Source organism: Eleutherodactylus coqui, chromosome 4 (assembly GCF_035609145.1).
Source record: "Eleutherodactylus coqui strain aEleCoq1 chromosome 4, aEleCoq1.hap1, whole genome shotgun sequence".
NCBI lineage: Eukaryota > Metazoa > Chordata > Amphibia > Anura > Eleutherodactylidae > Eleutherodactylus > Eleutherodactylus coqui.
The window spans coordinates 70,521,929-70,537,568 of NC_089840.1; the positions used below are offsets into that span (position 1 = coordinate 70,521,929).

Consider the following 15,640-nt stretch of genomic DNA (forward strand, 5'->3'; position numbering starts at 1 on the left):
GAGTCACTTACATTAATATTTAGTTTACACTAATGGACTATATGGATTCATGCATATGATCATCATAAATATGGGTGGTATAATAGAAAGGGGCGTATGATGTCAGAATATAGGATTTGTATTTTACATGTCGGTTCAAAATATAGCCCATTTTAAATTGCCTTGACAATATAAGAAAAAGCACCATATTTTCCACAAAGAAAATTGTATAAGCTCTGGCTACACTACTGCTTATGATATGAGCAGGTGGAGTGAAATGATTTGCATTTTGGGCAGTTCACCCTAGTTCATGGAGAAGTTCAAATTTCTCTTAACTTTCATGGAGTAAGTGTTGCATGGCAGTGGTGAATCGTACCGGCTCCCTCAGAGAGCAGGGGCAAGAATAAATATACACAAGCTAATGACAATTGGTTGGCTAGGCTGTCCCATCATCCCCAATCCACACCCCCGTGGATTGGTTGGTTGGGGGTGATGGGATAGCCCAGCCAGCCAATTGTCATTAGCTTTAGTAAAATAAATGAATCTTCTTATTTGTATAGCGCCAACTTATTCCACAGTGCTTTCAGGTAATTTATTTATTACCCCACCACCACCAAGCTGGATACTCATTTTACCGACCTCAGAAGGCTGAGCCGGCTACCTGAATCAAGCGGGGATTGAAATCGCAACTTTTAGGTTGTGAGCGAAAGCTTAGGACTGCATTTCTGCTGCCTTCCAACACTCTGTCAACACAAGGTATATATTTATTCCAGACCCTCCTCTTTGAGAGTGCCTGTTATTCATTTGGTTTGGTCTGACTCCCTGTATGATCACACTATTGATGATCTGGTTTGGTCTGTGACTGTCTAGTCTGACTCCTGTCTGACTTGGCTGTAGACTCTCTATCAGAAGGTGTATCAGGTCCTATTGTGGCTCCTGGTCTTGACCTAGTGATTTGGATATACACTTATTTCAGTTTGTTTAAATAGTTTGTGGGTTGTTCATTTAGTTATCTGGTGTGTTTAGCATCTTGTTTTCTGCTCTTGTGGTTGTATATGCTATATGTTAGTATCATCTTTCAGTTGCCACTATTCTGTTTTGCCATCTAGGGAAAGTCGGAGTTACCCTAGATTCTTGACATGGGGCTACCCTCATCAGGGCAATTGCCCGCTTATAGGTAGGGTCCTTCTTTATCTGATGGGTCAGCGTCAGTTTCCTCGTTTCCCAATTTTATGTTTTTTTATACTATTTTGTGTTACCCCTGTTTGTACTGTGTATATTTGTCCTTCTGGACATTACCAACACATTCCGCACAAACATAATGTGCCTATTGGTCTTGATGTAGTAAAATGGTTCCTGCCACATACCAACACAGCAGACGCCTTTTCCAGACCTTTTAGAAGTAGAGGATACTAGTATCCCATTTTCTGCCACTTAGTTCCATTTCAGCATCCTCAACTTATTGAAATGGGCCTTTCTGAAATGTTTTCATGCGGATTAGGAAGATACCCAAAGGAATATCCTTACTTTTCACTTGGTAAAGATGGTCAGGCAGTAAGAACCTTTGTAGACAAAAATAGAAAAATAAGCTGCCAGCAGGAAATGTCTAAGTGCGTTGGCAACTTGGATCCTGAAGTTTGTCCAACTATAGAGTAGGGACAAATTTTAGCAAATGTACTGAGTTTAATGTTCTCTGATTGTTGAAAATAGACAACCCCATTAAATTCTTTGCTTTAAATAGGTATTATTATAATGAAAAGTATTTCTGGTATTAAGTCTTAGGTGAGAAAACCATACCAGAAAAATGGTTAACGGGTTACTTAGATGTTTCAGCAATAGTGATAAGTTATTGTACGAAGGTAGTAAAAGGGTTTGCGCTGGGATCGGGGGTTATCCTCACTCTACGGGGTATGGTATGGCTTGCTGATCAGTGGGGGTCTCACCACCACTGGGACTCCCGCTTGTTGCAATAATGGGTGCTCTGTGTCCTCCATCCTCTTCACTGTGGGCTGTATGCTCCCCCGTAGTGAGGAGGAGATGAAATGGAGTATTTGTCTTGCTTTTCATCCATTTTCAATGGGAATGCTGTGATAGCCAAGCACGAAAGCACTTGGGTATTTCCGTCAGCCCTATTAAAATGTATGAGGCTGCGGGCGCACATTCTCTGTCAACCCTCCATTCAGTCTGATGTCTCTGTGGGGGGCAAAATAGCCTCAATGGTGAGGGGGAGAGAGGGGAAAATGGGAACCCCGTTTTTGATATTGGTACTGGTCTCACTGGTGGTATCCCCACCGATCCATGGGTTGGCCTCTATTCTGTGGCTAAGGGAGGACTTATGATCCTGGTGCTTACCCCTCTAATCTATAGGGGAACATTGGGAAGAAAACTTTGATAAGGATTACATGAAAAATGCAAGATGAAGTGACAGCCCCTGCCCTGCAAAACAGGAAAGTAGTACGATATGCACCTCTTGTTTTGTGGAGCTACACTTTTTAAGATCAGTTGCCAATACTTGCATGCCATAGCGTGAAATTTTCTGGATCTTCAGGCGTTTTGCTTTGTTTTAACCTAGATGATAGGCCTTATTGGTGTGAGAAACACATCAATTTTGGAGATGGAAACGCTAGCTGAAGGGGTTTGAGGAGACTGGATTAATTTAAAAAAATAATGAAAAGTTTTACTTTTTTTTAATGAATTTTTCATGGTTTTCAAGGTCTCTGCTTGCTGTGATTCATAGTTTACCTCCAGTGGATAAATATCTGTATTGGTCAAAATGTTCCTGTTTAATAACTGTAAGGAGACGTCTTGAAAATTGTGAGAAAATTATGTAACTTTACTTTACTTTAGTGGGACCACTCTTCCATAACTTTAGTAGTAACACAGATGGACTTTTTTAGTTATGAACCAAGGCATGACTGCTATAGTAGATGCTTTTTCATAACTATCACTGTATATCTTTAGTAATACTTTAGGAACAGGGGGTATTAATTAAAATGCACTTTTACTTTCAGCAACAAAGTAGCCATATTGGGTTGAGTTGGCATTTGCATACATAAGTAAATTATCAAGGAATACTTCAGTAATGTTTCCCAGTCATTGAGTCATAATACAAGACGTCTACTACTGGAATTTATGGCTATATGGAAGATATTATTGCAGAAGGCCGCTGTAGTTGGATGTTTGAGCCATTAGGGGGCCACGTTTAAAAAAAATGTTCAGCAGAGAAAGGGTTATCCTATCTGTTGGGTTGTCTGAGTTAATTCCTAGCCAGCTGAGAGGGCTCAGTAAGTACCGGTGGATGCTGCTTCCCACAATGGCCCCTCATGAGAGAAAGAGACAGGCACTAAGGCCTGAGGGGCACTTCAGGGTAAAATATGCACCTTGTAAGGAGGTTTTTGGGGAGTAGCTGGTAGGCCTTGTCCCCTCATTTAGCGAGGAAAACTTAATGTTTAGATAGTGGCCAGATGGCTAGGGTTTCTTTTCTTCCCGTACTATGACGTGATGTGAAGTGCTGGGACTAATTCTGCTGTGAAGAGACAAGTGAATAAAAGCTCGTGTGGCCAGTTTGAACCGCAATCTATAGTCTCGTGGAATGTTGCATATTTTGTATATGTGCGCCAACTGTCTTACCAGAAAGATAGCAATCCCATTGAGACAAGATCCCCCAATTTGTCACACACAGTATGGTGGAGGATGCAGGCACAAAATAGCACACAAAGTTTGCAGTAATGCAATTCAAAGAGCCAGTGGGCTGAACTGAAAAGACCGTGGAGGCAGGATTTTTTGCTACGATTGGCACCTGTAGTGCTCTCCTGGTTGGACTTGCATATACCATAAATCTAGAATTCTATTGACTGTTTTAGGATAAGGTAGATCCTAGGGCATTGTTTGAAGACAGGAATTAAAATCTGAAGGCCACATTAAAATTGTACTCTGGATTCTATATGTCTGGATTGTATGTGCCAACATACACAACCCCTTTTGGAATGCAGGGCCAGAGGTGATCTGCTGATCTCCTCAAGTCCCACTTGTGGCATCCCCAACAAACAGCTAACTTTGTCAGTGGAAGCTGCAGTCAGTGAGTCACTTTTCAGCCATTTCTCCAATTGTCTGCCCTGAGAGAAAGACGCTTCTAAAGAATGGCTTCCATTCCAGCCATAGAAGGGTCCTGAGTTAGAGAACTCAAGCTGCAGTATGGCGTTCATATGCCCAAATAGAATATTATGGTACCCAGTAAGAGAAACAAAATAATCTTGCAGACATTATACCTTTTAATGGCTAACAAAAAAAATGATCCTACAGCAAGCTCTGGAGGTATCTAGTGGTGCAATGTGCCACACAGCTGTGCTACATGGTACATCCATTATGATTCCCACACATCACACACACAGCTTTACTACATGCATCCTGATTCACACACATCACACACACAACTGTGGTACATCCATGCTGATTTCCAGACATCACCAGCTCAGCAGACTCCTGGATACAGTGATCAGACCCTGGTCATGTGACTCCTGACTCCACTCACACAGGTGATCATTTGACAGTGACATCATCACATGTCATGGTGGCTGCTGTCGGCTTATCCAGTATACAGTACTTTCTACCAAACTGCAAAATAGCTCTTCACACAGCAGTGACATCACCGCAGGTCCTTCAGCCCACCGGATCTCTGTGGAGGGGGTAGGTCGGTGTCTTCTGTCGGGACCGCTGAGTTGTGTCTGAGATAATAATGGCTTAGTTGTATTTTCATTTTGTTATTTTTGTCCTCCCCTTCCAAGTGGTCATTAGTAGTTTGATATGTATACATATAAATAAACCTAGAACGGCATAGATACCGTGTGATTAATTTGAATTGATAACAATAACAGAAAAGGATGAGTCGAAGATTGGATCAATAAATAGTCTATAAATAAGGATCTGAGAATTATATATTCTCTAAATTGATGTTAATTTTGAAGCCTGGTGCTCTCACTATGTCTGCACCAGATCTTACAGATAGCCCACCCCACCATAAAACCCTGGGAGCTATTCATACCTGTGCTCAGAGTATAAACATGGTCATAAACTTGTATTCCCAGATTCTTCTGTGTCTTTTGGATTTGAAGCTGCTTTTTAATATAATAACCTTCCTATGTTTTATGTTGTGTCCGTGGCTATCAATTTGCTCAGCCACAGGTAATTCTTTTCTTTCTTTCTTTCTTTCTTTTCTTTTCTTTTCTTTCTTCTTTCTTTTTTCTCTTTCTTTCTTTTTTTCTCTTTCTTTTTTTCTTTCTTTTTTCTTTCTTTTTTCTCTTTCTCTCTTTCTCTTTCTTTCTTTCTTTTCTTTTCTTTCTTTTTTCTCTTTCTTTCTTTTTTTCTCTTTCTTTTTTTTTCTTTTTTTCTTTCTTTTTTTCTCTTTCTTTCTTTTTCTTTCTTTCTTTTTTTCTCTTTCTTTCTGATGTTTATGACCATCTTTGATACTCTGAACACAAGTATGAATGACTAACATCAATTTAGAGACCATAAAACTCTCTCATACTTATCTGAGGACTAATTAAGGATCTACTCTTCGGCTTATCCTGATCTGTTATTGTTTAATGTTTGTGCCCTTCAATGTGTATTGATTTGCTTCGTTACATACGTCCTATTAGAAACATGACAAAGAGTCCAAGGAGCCTTGAAAGCTCACTACAACATCATTTATTTTTGTTAGCCATTAAAAAGTATCATATCTACAAGATTATTTTGTTTCTCTTGTTGGAAACAATAACATTTTGATCCACTAGCTAACATGGTAACAAACCTTTTCTTTAGGTCCTAATGGGACATTTGAACAGGGGATACCATCCTAGCACAACCCCTTTAATGTGTAATTCAGTCACTGTACAGTATGCATTAGCTATGGACCTTGTGCCTGCATGTATTTATGCTAAACATCGCTTCTATCTTCCATCTTAGCTTCTATCTCATGCTAGCTCAGACCAAAAATGCCCGCATGGTACTAAACTGAGCTATAAATGTCACTGTTCATTAAACTGTAGCCGGCTGTGAGCTTCTTATGTAAGTACAGTATGATTTTATGAATAATTACTTATGAAGCTTAACTATGTATGAATATTGGAATAGCAGCTCTGACTATAGCCAATAACACATGAGTCACAAAGGCTTTGTAGCATGGAGAGCAGAAAATGACTGCTTTTTGATGTCCAAATGGCAGGTTTAAAGACAAATTATGGCTATTATCATTTATTTTTAAATTACAATTGCATCTGGGCAGGATGCATATGAAAGGGGTTTCAGTACTTTCTCTATACACTGTAGTGTAGTGAAAAAAATTATTAGGCTCTGTTCCCACCATATTTGATGTTATATATGCCAAAAATCTCCTGACGTCCCATTCAGCTGCAAACATCTGCCATTGCAAAATAAGAAATGCATAAATTGATAAAGCGCAAGTTATATAATATATGGGTTATATGTTTTTTGAGAGTTTCCAACAAAACTTTTGAAAACAGATGAAGAAAGTCACTGACACATTTTCACCCATGCCAAAAAATACTGAATTTTCCATTAAATACTCCCTGTGCCCTATTAAAAAAAAACTAGAAGCTCTTTCTTAGAGCTCAATAGATTCTACCACAGTGTAACACTTGGATTTAGGTGTTGTGGTTCCACACCTGTAGCTCTTCTCTTTGCAGAGGTCTTATATGCAGCTTTGACCATGCAGTCAAAAACATTTCCTATAAACTTATTAATATGTGTTTCCTTTTGTTCAGTTGCATGTTCTGGTTATGGCATTTTTCTGCCATTTTCCATAGGTTCCCATATAGGACATAAAAAATGTCAAAAAACCCATGTTAAAAATGTAACAAAATAACAATTGATCGTCAAAAATGCTTGTGAAAAACATTATGAAAAATGCTTGAAATTCATGACATTTTTTTTCCAATAAAAAAAAGGGTGTGAATTGTGTGAAGGAGCCTCTTTGGCAGTTTAATTGAGAAGAGCTTGATACGTTCAGAAGCAGTTGCTTAACTATAGGGGTTGCAAGGGTCGCAGTTACAACCAGGACCACAAAATAGGCGGGGCCCTCCTTACCACACCGAATGACTGGAAAGACCTGCATATAATAATACTCTCCTGCGGGATCCGAATAAACTGTGTCCAGTGCATTGGCGGTGCTGGGATGGTTGATGATTTAATGACCACAATGGAAGTGCCGCTTAGCAGGAAGTGGAGAGCTCCCTTGCTAAGTATTCCTGACATGCTGCTGCCTATCAAACGTTGGAGGAGGAAGAGGCAGGAGCGCGAGCAGGAAGTGGGGTCCAGGGTCCTGTGTTTCCCTCTGGTAGTTGTGCTCAGCCTATGAAGAAAAAGCGCTGACTCCACTTGAGGGTGTGCTGCTCTCTGCTTATTCCTTCCATGCTGATGGATTGCTGCAACCTGCATACTATAGTTATGGTTATGACATAATTTTGAGGAGAGTATGCAATTTCCAAGCAACACACTCTGTATTTTAAACACTTTGGAAGTATCTATGCATTGAGCTTGGTTTTGGCACTGTATCCATGCAGTAAGCTTTGTTCTGGTACTGCATCTAGGTAATAAGCTCAGTTCTATTCTTGCCTATATATTAAGCTTGATTCTGTTACCATTTCTATATACTAAGCTTGCTTTTGGTACTGTATATAGTAAGTTTACCACAGGTATCGTATCTATGTAATAAGCTTGGTTTGTTACTGTATCTATGAGGTGAGATCAGTTCTAGTACTGTATCTATTCAGCAAACTTGGTTCTGGAATCTATTTAGTAATCGTTAGACCATTTAAAATATTCAGACTTGTGGGGGAGGGTCTACACTCTTCATACAGCCCAGGACCCATGAGGAGACTTAAGTCACCCACTGCCAACATTTCCCCCACATGTGCTGCATCGAAAGGTCATTGAAGAGACCCAGTGATGTAGCTGAAAGGTACAGGGTTGGCGGATATGAAAAGAGCTTACGCAGAGATTGGGGGGCCACAAACTAAACCTTTGCACTAGGGCCCATAGGCCTTTAGGTACGCCCCTGTTCAGAAATGTTTGTAATCTTCAGTAATCTGTAATCTTCTTCCTGTATTGATTCTTTGTTTGACTAATGCATCTATTATCCTTTATGTTTTAACCCCTTCATAGGAGTTGACTCTCGTAATGGAGACTCAGCCTTTGGAGCAACAAATCCAAAGTGTGGAGCGTAACATTGCTTTCCTTAAAAAGGAACAACTAGAAATGTTAGATGATCTTCACCAGGAGATTCTCCGCTTGCAGAAACATTGTACAGGTGAGTTGTTGCAGATTTCTTTTCCCTTAAAGTCTACCTGCACTTTCTGATGATGTTTTTAGAATAATCTGCCATGCGCGCGTACATGAAGAATAACACTTATTTCTGGTCACTATATGACTTATGTCCTGCATTTATCACCAGTTTTTCCCTCTACATGCTGCATCTCTAATTTTCAGTTGAGCCAATGATGTCTTCATATACTGCACATGGAGAAAATAACAGATTCTGCTCCCTAAGTCTTTGTAGCAAACTCTGAGAAATAACAGTATCATAGAGGACATTGTGCAGTAGTATTGAACAGTGTAGATATGCTTTTAGTAGCTGTAACTCAGAAAATCACTTACTATTAGCAATAGCCATGTTTGTATGACTCACTCTATCTTTAGTAGTTTCCTCCTCCTCTTCACCTCTCCATAGATGTTTATGTGTAGCATGAAACAACACTCTCCCCCACTTCCTGTTATCCTCTACTTATCTCTTAATTATAGACTTCATTGGCAACAAGACAGCAAATCAAAAGAAAAGGAAACCCTCCCCCCCCCCCCCCCCAGTGGCCAGTAGTTTAGAGTGATGTTTTTAGCAGAAAAACATAATTTTAAGTAAATAAAGTGATTTGCACTTTTTTAGTTATCACATTAGCTATCACATTAACACAACTTGTCTCAAGGTGTGATGAGCATTTAAAGGTATATTCAGATAGTGCGGTTGAGGTGCAGTATAAGCCACACTGGGAATCCTTCAGGAAATTTTACTACAATTCACCTGTAACTTGGAGCATCTTATAGCATGTAATCGCATGATTCGGACCAGCTGGTCACATCTACAGCCCTAATGTATAAGGTGCCATGCATGTGGTCGATCAGTCAAGCAGGACCCTAATGTAACACACAGAACGCAATTTTTAACAGCAACCCCAAATGAAGGTCAGACGACTACTTGCAGGTGCGGCTGCTGGCTTGTTTTTCCAGAAGCATCTCCTAAGTTCTTAATGGCAAAGTATTTTCAGCATACTTTTGTATTCATGAAAGTCTCCAGGGAAAGTAGTCACCAATGCAGCATAGTGTACTGATCATAATCACATGTTTTACATTAAAAATGTATTTATCTTAGCATTTAAATGACATTTCTTGATATATCCTCCCACGATTCCATGCTCTACGGCACAGTTTTGAACACCCACTTAGCTGGGTAGGGCGAATGCTTTGTTTGTCATCATGTTCTTTATAATTAAAATGCCATATCTACAATGAAGAAGACTTGTAAAGCAGAAGAAGGGGAATGCAGCACTGCTCCATTATACATATTTATAACTATTCGTATACCATGGAAACCTCGGTGATAGTGCAATGAATATCATGAGGTCTGCCATTAGTTGTCACTGTCACCTGTGCAGATGGCCAAAATAGCAGATACCAAAGTAGAGTCTTAAAACAGGACAAACCAGTATTCTAAAATATTCCATTTTAGAATACTGGTTCCTGCCGGGAAAGAGTCTAGGTGTGTCAGTGCAGTAGTGCTATACTGGAGAACCCCTCTGCCGGCCAGGATGGGGGGAATAAAGAGTCATGGGACTGTTATACCATAAACGTAGAATAGTTATGGTATCAAAGTTTGGGTTATAATGTAAGCACAGGGGAGAGATGCAGCAGAGCTGAGCAGTGGCAGCTGGGTATAAAGTGACGACAAAGGCCATTTCAGAGGGACTGCACAGTGAGCAGTTTCCCCATGCTGGAAAGCTTCTCAGAAAGAGACTAAAGTGCCCTGAAGATCTGGGGGGCCAAAGATGGAGAAGCAGCACCAGATGTATCAGCCACACCATCAAGGTGAAGAGGTCCGCAGTGCTTGAGAGGAGAGGGAGTTTCCCTTCCTGCAGTGGCTGACCCCCTCGGGGGTGGTGCCCAAAGGGAGCCACAGATACTTTAAGAGGTTTGCATGTTGGAAATTGTGCAGATGAAGAAAGAAACAGAAGTGAATAGCTAAAGAGGTTTTTAAGCAAGTGTAAGTGTAATACTGCCCCGGAAATTGTAATGTAAAATCCTTGTCCAGGATGGGGGGAATAAAGACTTAATGGACTGTGATACCATAAACGTAGAATAGTTATGGCACCATAGTTTGGGTTATAATGTAAGGCCTTGCTGGGTGATAGTTTTGTAATACAGTTAAGATGTAATGTATGTTTATGCTAATGTGCAATTTATATGATATATAAGTTACTGGTGCAAGGCACCTGAATAGGAGAGTATATGAAGAATTGAATATGGTAGCAGGGCTTGAACCGCCTTTATTGCATGATGACCTTTGGCTATGAAGTAATGTCTACAACGGTGCTTACGCGTTTTGTGTGTAAGGATGCTCCTATGGGCCTATGGCTGAGTATGGTGCAACTAGCGATTATGCTGCAGTCAAGTGATGTCCGATATTAATATGTAAAGTCATGTGCCTTGCTGTGACCACAAGAAAGATGTAAAGGAGATGTACAGTATATGTTGACGAGAGATGCCTGTTGCAGAAAAGCATATAGTGGAAGGTGTAGAAGGCTCAAAACAGGCAGCATTTTGAGACTTTCAGCTGGCCCACAGTAGCTTCAAATGAGTCCAATCTCTTCTTGATGGCCTCTCCTCTAAGGACTGGTCATCAATAATATTGGACCGGAAAACCCCTTTAACTATTGTCATCAATATCAGATTGGTGGGGCTGATTGAAGTGACAGCAGCATTAGCCATGGCCACTTCAGTCCATATCAGCATAGTGTTGTATAGCACCTTTATCTCATTCACTTGAATAAGGCTGAGCTGCTTTTAGGCATGAAAGTGATGTCACAGGCCTAAGAAGAGGCTGTGATGCTCACAGGAGCACCACAGCCTCTTCAATCAGCTGATCAGTGGGGATCCTGAGTGGCGGAACCCTGCCGATCAACTAATGAACTATGATAAAGTTAGGTTATCAATACTTTAGTCCTGGAAAACTCCTTCAATGTTCTTTGTAATGCAGCAGAGGTCACACATACACATTTACTAAGACTCCTCATTGTGGTCTATAGGAGAACTTGTCACAGCGCACCGCCGCAACTTACCTCTTGTTGGAGCTGCGGTTGGACACCACCATTCCCCCTTCCTTAAAGGGCCAGTGCAGACTCCCTAATTCAGTCCTGCGCCAATCCCACTGCTCCTCCACCTATATTAGGCATTGGATGCATTGGATGCCTAATCAATTTGGTCCCTTACTGCCATTGTTGACAAAGCCCCCGCTTGTGTTTATTCTGGTTCTTGTCCGACTTTGACCATTCTTACTTCTGCGCGCCCAGGTCTCTCTCTGTACTCTGGTCTTCGTCGTTATTGCCTGCTCCGACCTACAACCTGGACCTCACTGCTGTACCTGTGCCACCAGCCCTGACTATGGCATGTCTTCCTACTGCACTAATTTTCAGAGCTTTGGGTACCATGCCTCAGCCCAGTGCAGAGTCAGCAGCCATGCTACTGGGACTGTCTGTGTGAGTAACAGATTGGGGACCCCGCAGCAAAGACCATATCTTGTTTGGAGGAGTCAAGGGTTAAAACCAGGGTTCTCCAGGTGCTGCCTCTATAGTTAGCCCAAAGTCAAACCAGTGCTTGGCAAGGACGAATTAAATCAGATGAGCATGTTCAGTTACCTTATATCCTATTTACTATAACAGAACTTGGTCTTGTATGTGTGACCCCTTATTACTGAAAATGGAGTACGCCGGAACCTTGTTGCAGTCATCAGTACTGGGTTCCAGCAGTTTTACTCCCATCGATCCTTTTGGTATATTGAATATGCCAAAGTTGTCTATAGTGGGCAAAACTCCTTAAATAGTATTCACAATGCCCACACACAACACTAAGCAGATGGATGGGAGTTGCAAGGTGAGGATCCAACGGACCATATCTATCCCTCAAGCTGCCGATAGCCCGCCATTGCCCTGAAGTTTGGTGTAGTATGGCTTTATTATTCTTCATGTCTTACCAGATTTCCATATAGTTCATCTATAACAAAAGGACAGATTTATACACTGGATTGATAGCTTAGTTGTCATCTAATGTAATAGGAGATCAATGAGATTCATGTTCTGTAAATTAGGAATCACACAAGATGCATTTTCCTCCCATTTACCACCTGAGCTCACTTCTGTTCAGCCAAGGAACAGCTGCCATGTGCAAATTCCCAAGAGTTACTGCCATAAACTCTTATGTACAGTAAATCTTTCTGCTGGCACACGGGGAGGGTTCTTTGTGACAAAACGGAGCTTATATCCAATCTTAAGGATATAAAACCATCAATTACATGAAACATTATAATAGTTGATTTCAACCTATGGCTATTATTGTCCTCGTAGATGGAAAAATTATAATTGGTCTACTGTATTTCACCAATATGGATCGTATTATTTGCCGAATGTAACATTTTGTGTCTGAAAGGAATATTATAATGAACTGCTCTTAAGGAGGAACATGAAGGGTAGCCATTGTAATGTCACTAAATACAGAAAATGCAGTTGGCTCTCAAATTGTAGTTAACTCATTATCCTACCCTCATAGTGAATTGCAAGCTGCTCTGTTGTGCAAGCTAAAAGTCTGATCTTGCCCCTGTGTATTTATTCACTTTCCTCAGGTATTAGTAGATTGGGTCTGACCTTGAAGAGCTTCTAAGTACAATGTCTGTAGTAATAGTAATTGCCTTTATTGTGATCACAGCATGGGCTTTGGTTACAGCATGATTTATGTTGGAAAGGTTGATGGAGTTTAAAGGAGATGTCCCGAGGCAGCAAGTGGGTCTATACACTTCTGTATGGCCATAATAATGCACTTTGTAATGTACATTGTGCATTAATTATGAGCCATACAGAAGTTATAAGAAGTTTTATACTTACCTGCTCCGTTGCTGGCGTCCTCGTCTCCATGGTGCCGACTAATTTTTGGCCTCCGATGGCCAAATTAGCCGCGCTTGCGCAGTCCGGGTCTTCAGCTTTCTTCTATGGAGCCGCTCGTGCCAGAGAGGGGCTCCGTGTAGCTCCGCCCCGTCACGTGCCGATTCCAGCCAATCAGGAGGCTGGAATCGGCAGTGGACCGCACAGAAGAGCTGCGGTCCACGGAAGCAGAGGATCCCGGCGGCCATCTTCAGCGGTAAGTATTGAAGTCACCGGACCGCCGGGATTCAGGTAAGCGCTGTGCGGGTGGTTTTTTTAACCCCTGCATCGGGGTTGTCTCGCGCCGAACGGGGGGGGGGGTTAAAAAAAAAAAAACCCGTTTCGGCGCGGGACATCTCCTTTAACCACAAAAGGAAAAAAATTGTGGTGCATTGTAGGACTGATGTACCAATCTATCCCACAGTATGCACTTGAAGCGGGTGGATGGTAAGTGATGGCGCGGCGATGGCAGACTGAGGCGAAGGCAGCCAATTTTTATCAAAAATAAACTTTACTTTTAAACTAAACATTTTGCTCCATAAGAGGCCCTGTCTGCTTTACTGCTTAAGGTCCAATGCCCACGGACGGAAATTCCGCAGAGAGATTCTGCACGGAATTTTTGCCGTTGCACGCTGCCATAGGATTGCATTAGTTCATGCAATCCTATGCTGAAAGCCGCGATTTGACCACGTGAATACTTGCGCAGTATTAAAATCACGGCATGCTCTACTTCTGTGCGGGCCTCGCAGAGAAACGTCACTGCTAACACGCTGGCTCTGCTCTGCACATGCCCGGCTGTGCAACAGTTGGCACATTGCAGAGCAGAGAGAGAAGACGCTGGACAGGTAAGTGGGAGGTCAATGCTGGAGCACGGGTCGCATCCCACCGCGTGAATCTCGCAGTCGAAATCCGATCCGGCCGTGGGCATGATGCCTAAATGTTGCATCAGAACATTGTCATCAGGACCCAACATGCTTTCTTAAACTTTGTCACAACATTACCACATTCAGCATAACACAGTGGCGAATATATCGCCCTATACATCTCCGGATTTCTCCCCAGTGGTAAAACTGATGACCAGTGACTAGACGGGCCTTTCCCAAACAGGTGCGTTACCGGTTTAACTCGATTGCAGCACTCAAATGTTAAACTGAGCTTCGAAGTCTGAACCCGACCTCTACCGCTCCGTAGGAGCTGCATCCTTCTTACACCGTATGCTCAACATCATAGACATCATGACTGCAGAGGTCATTACATATGACTTTAAATCTGCAATGCTGCAATCAGTTTGACCTGCTGCGCCATAACAAACACAGTATGCACTTCACATTACATCATGAGCGTATATTTTTCGTCATGTTATATCAACTGGCTATACAAACAATTTAAACCTTGCATAAGGCCTTGTACTAACTATATGGCTCCAAACCTCACTCCATACACTAGTTGTTTACAGTACCAATAGCTCCATGCCAACCCCACCACCACCACACTTTGCATAACACAATCCTGGGGTAATAAGGGCACTCGCAACACATTCTGGCATCCACTTCACCAGATACCGGCCCCTCCAGCTGCTCTGTGTCATCATGGACTTTCATGCTAACGGTTTGGCAGCACTCCAGGCTTAGTGAAGCTGTGGGAGTGAACTCCCTCTCCTCCCACGTGAACTCCCTCTCTGAAGGTCTTTTCTGTGTATTCCAGCTACTTCCTAGTGGTGCAGCCCCTGTCTGATACTTATCAGGCATGATCTTAAGAGTGAGATTTTTTACTTTCAGTTTCCCATCTATCCCATGATGCATCAGCACAGCATTAGCTAGAGGCTATACGATTTAACTATCATTATCTTCTATATTCACCTAAACAAGCTACAGACCATAAGTATACAGCCTGGAGGATGAGCAGTTATTTCCTTTATTCTAATTGTGTGACAGAAGCTGTGTGATCATCATGAGTAATTGTGATAGGAGTGACTACATCCACCTGCAGGCAGGTCCTGTGGTTGTATGCATGTAATAGCCTCACACAGACTGTGAAACTGACTAAATGTGAGCTGGTCAGAATTGAGATCACATGACCAGATGAAGAAAAAGAGGCGAGGAGTATCAGATACAAAAGAAATGACTAGCCAAGGTAATACTGTCTCACTGTACTGGAGAGATAGCTACTAGTGTTGCTCATCTTGACTGGCTGAGTAGAAAGATGTCATCAATTTTCGACAAATCGGATCTTGCAAGTCCAACCCAATGGCAAAATCCGTGGAAAATTTACTGACTGACTCCTAGGGTGACGTCACATCATGATGTTTTCTAAGCAGGCTGTATTTGCAGGGTGGTTTGCCATTGCCTTCCCCAGTCAAGCTGGGTACTTATTTTATCAACCTCAGAAGGATGAAAGGCTGAGTCAACCTTGAGCCGGCTACCTGAACC

The 15,640-nt window shown here is 41.8% G+C and overlaps 1 protein-coding gene across 1 annotated transcript in view; it reads left to right on the top strand.

The window, feature by feature from the left end:
* The first annotated feature begins 8,154 nt into the window (after positions 1 to 8,154).
* CCDC92B (coiled-coil domain containing 92B) overlaps positions 8,155 to 15,640 on the top strand; it is a 62,832-nt gene continuing 55,346 nt past the window's right edge. Inside the window, exon 1 of the mRNA XM_066598601.1 lies at positions 8,155 to 8,284. Coding sequence (XP_066454698.1) covers positions 8,155 to 8,284 — 130 coding nt within the window. The remainder of the gene's footprint in view (positions 8,285 to 15,640) is intronic.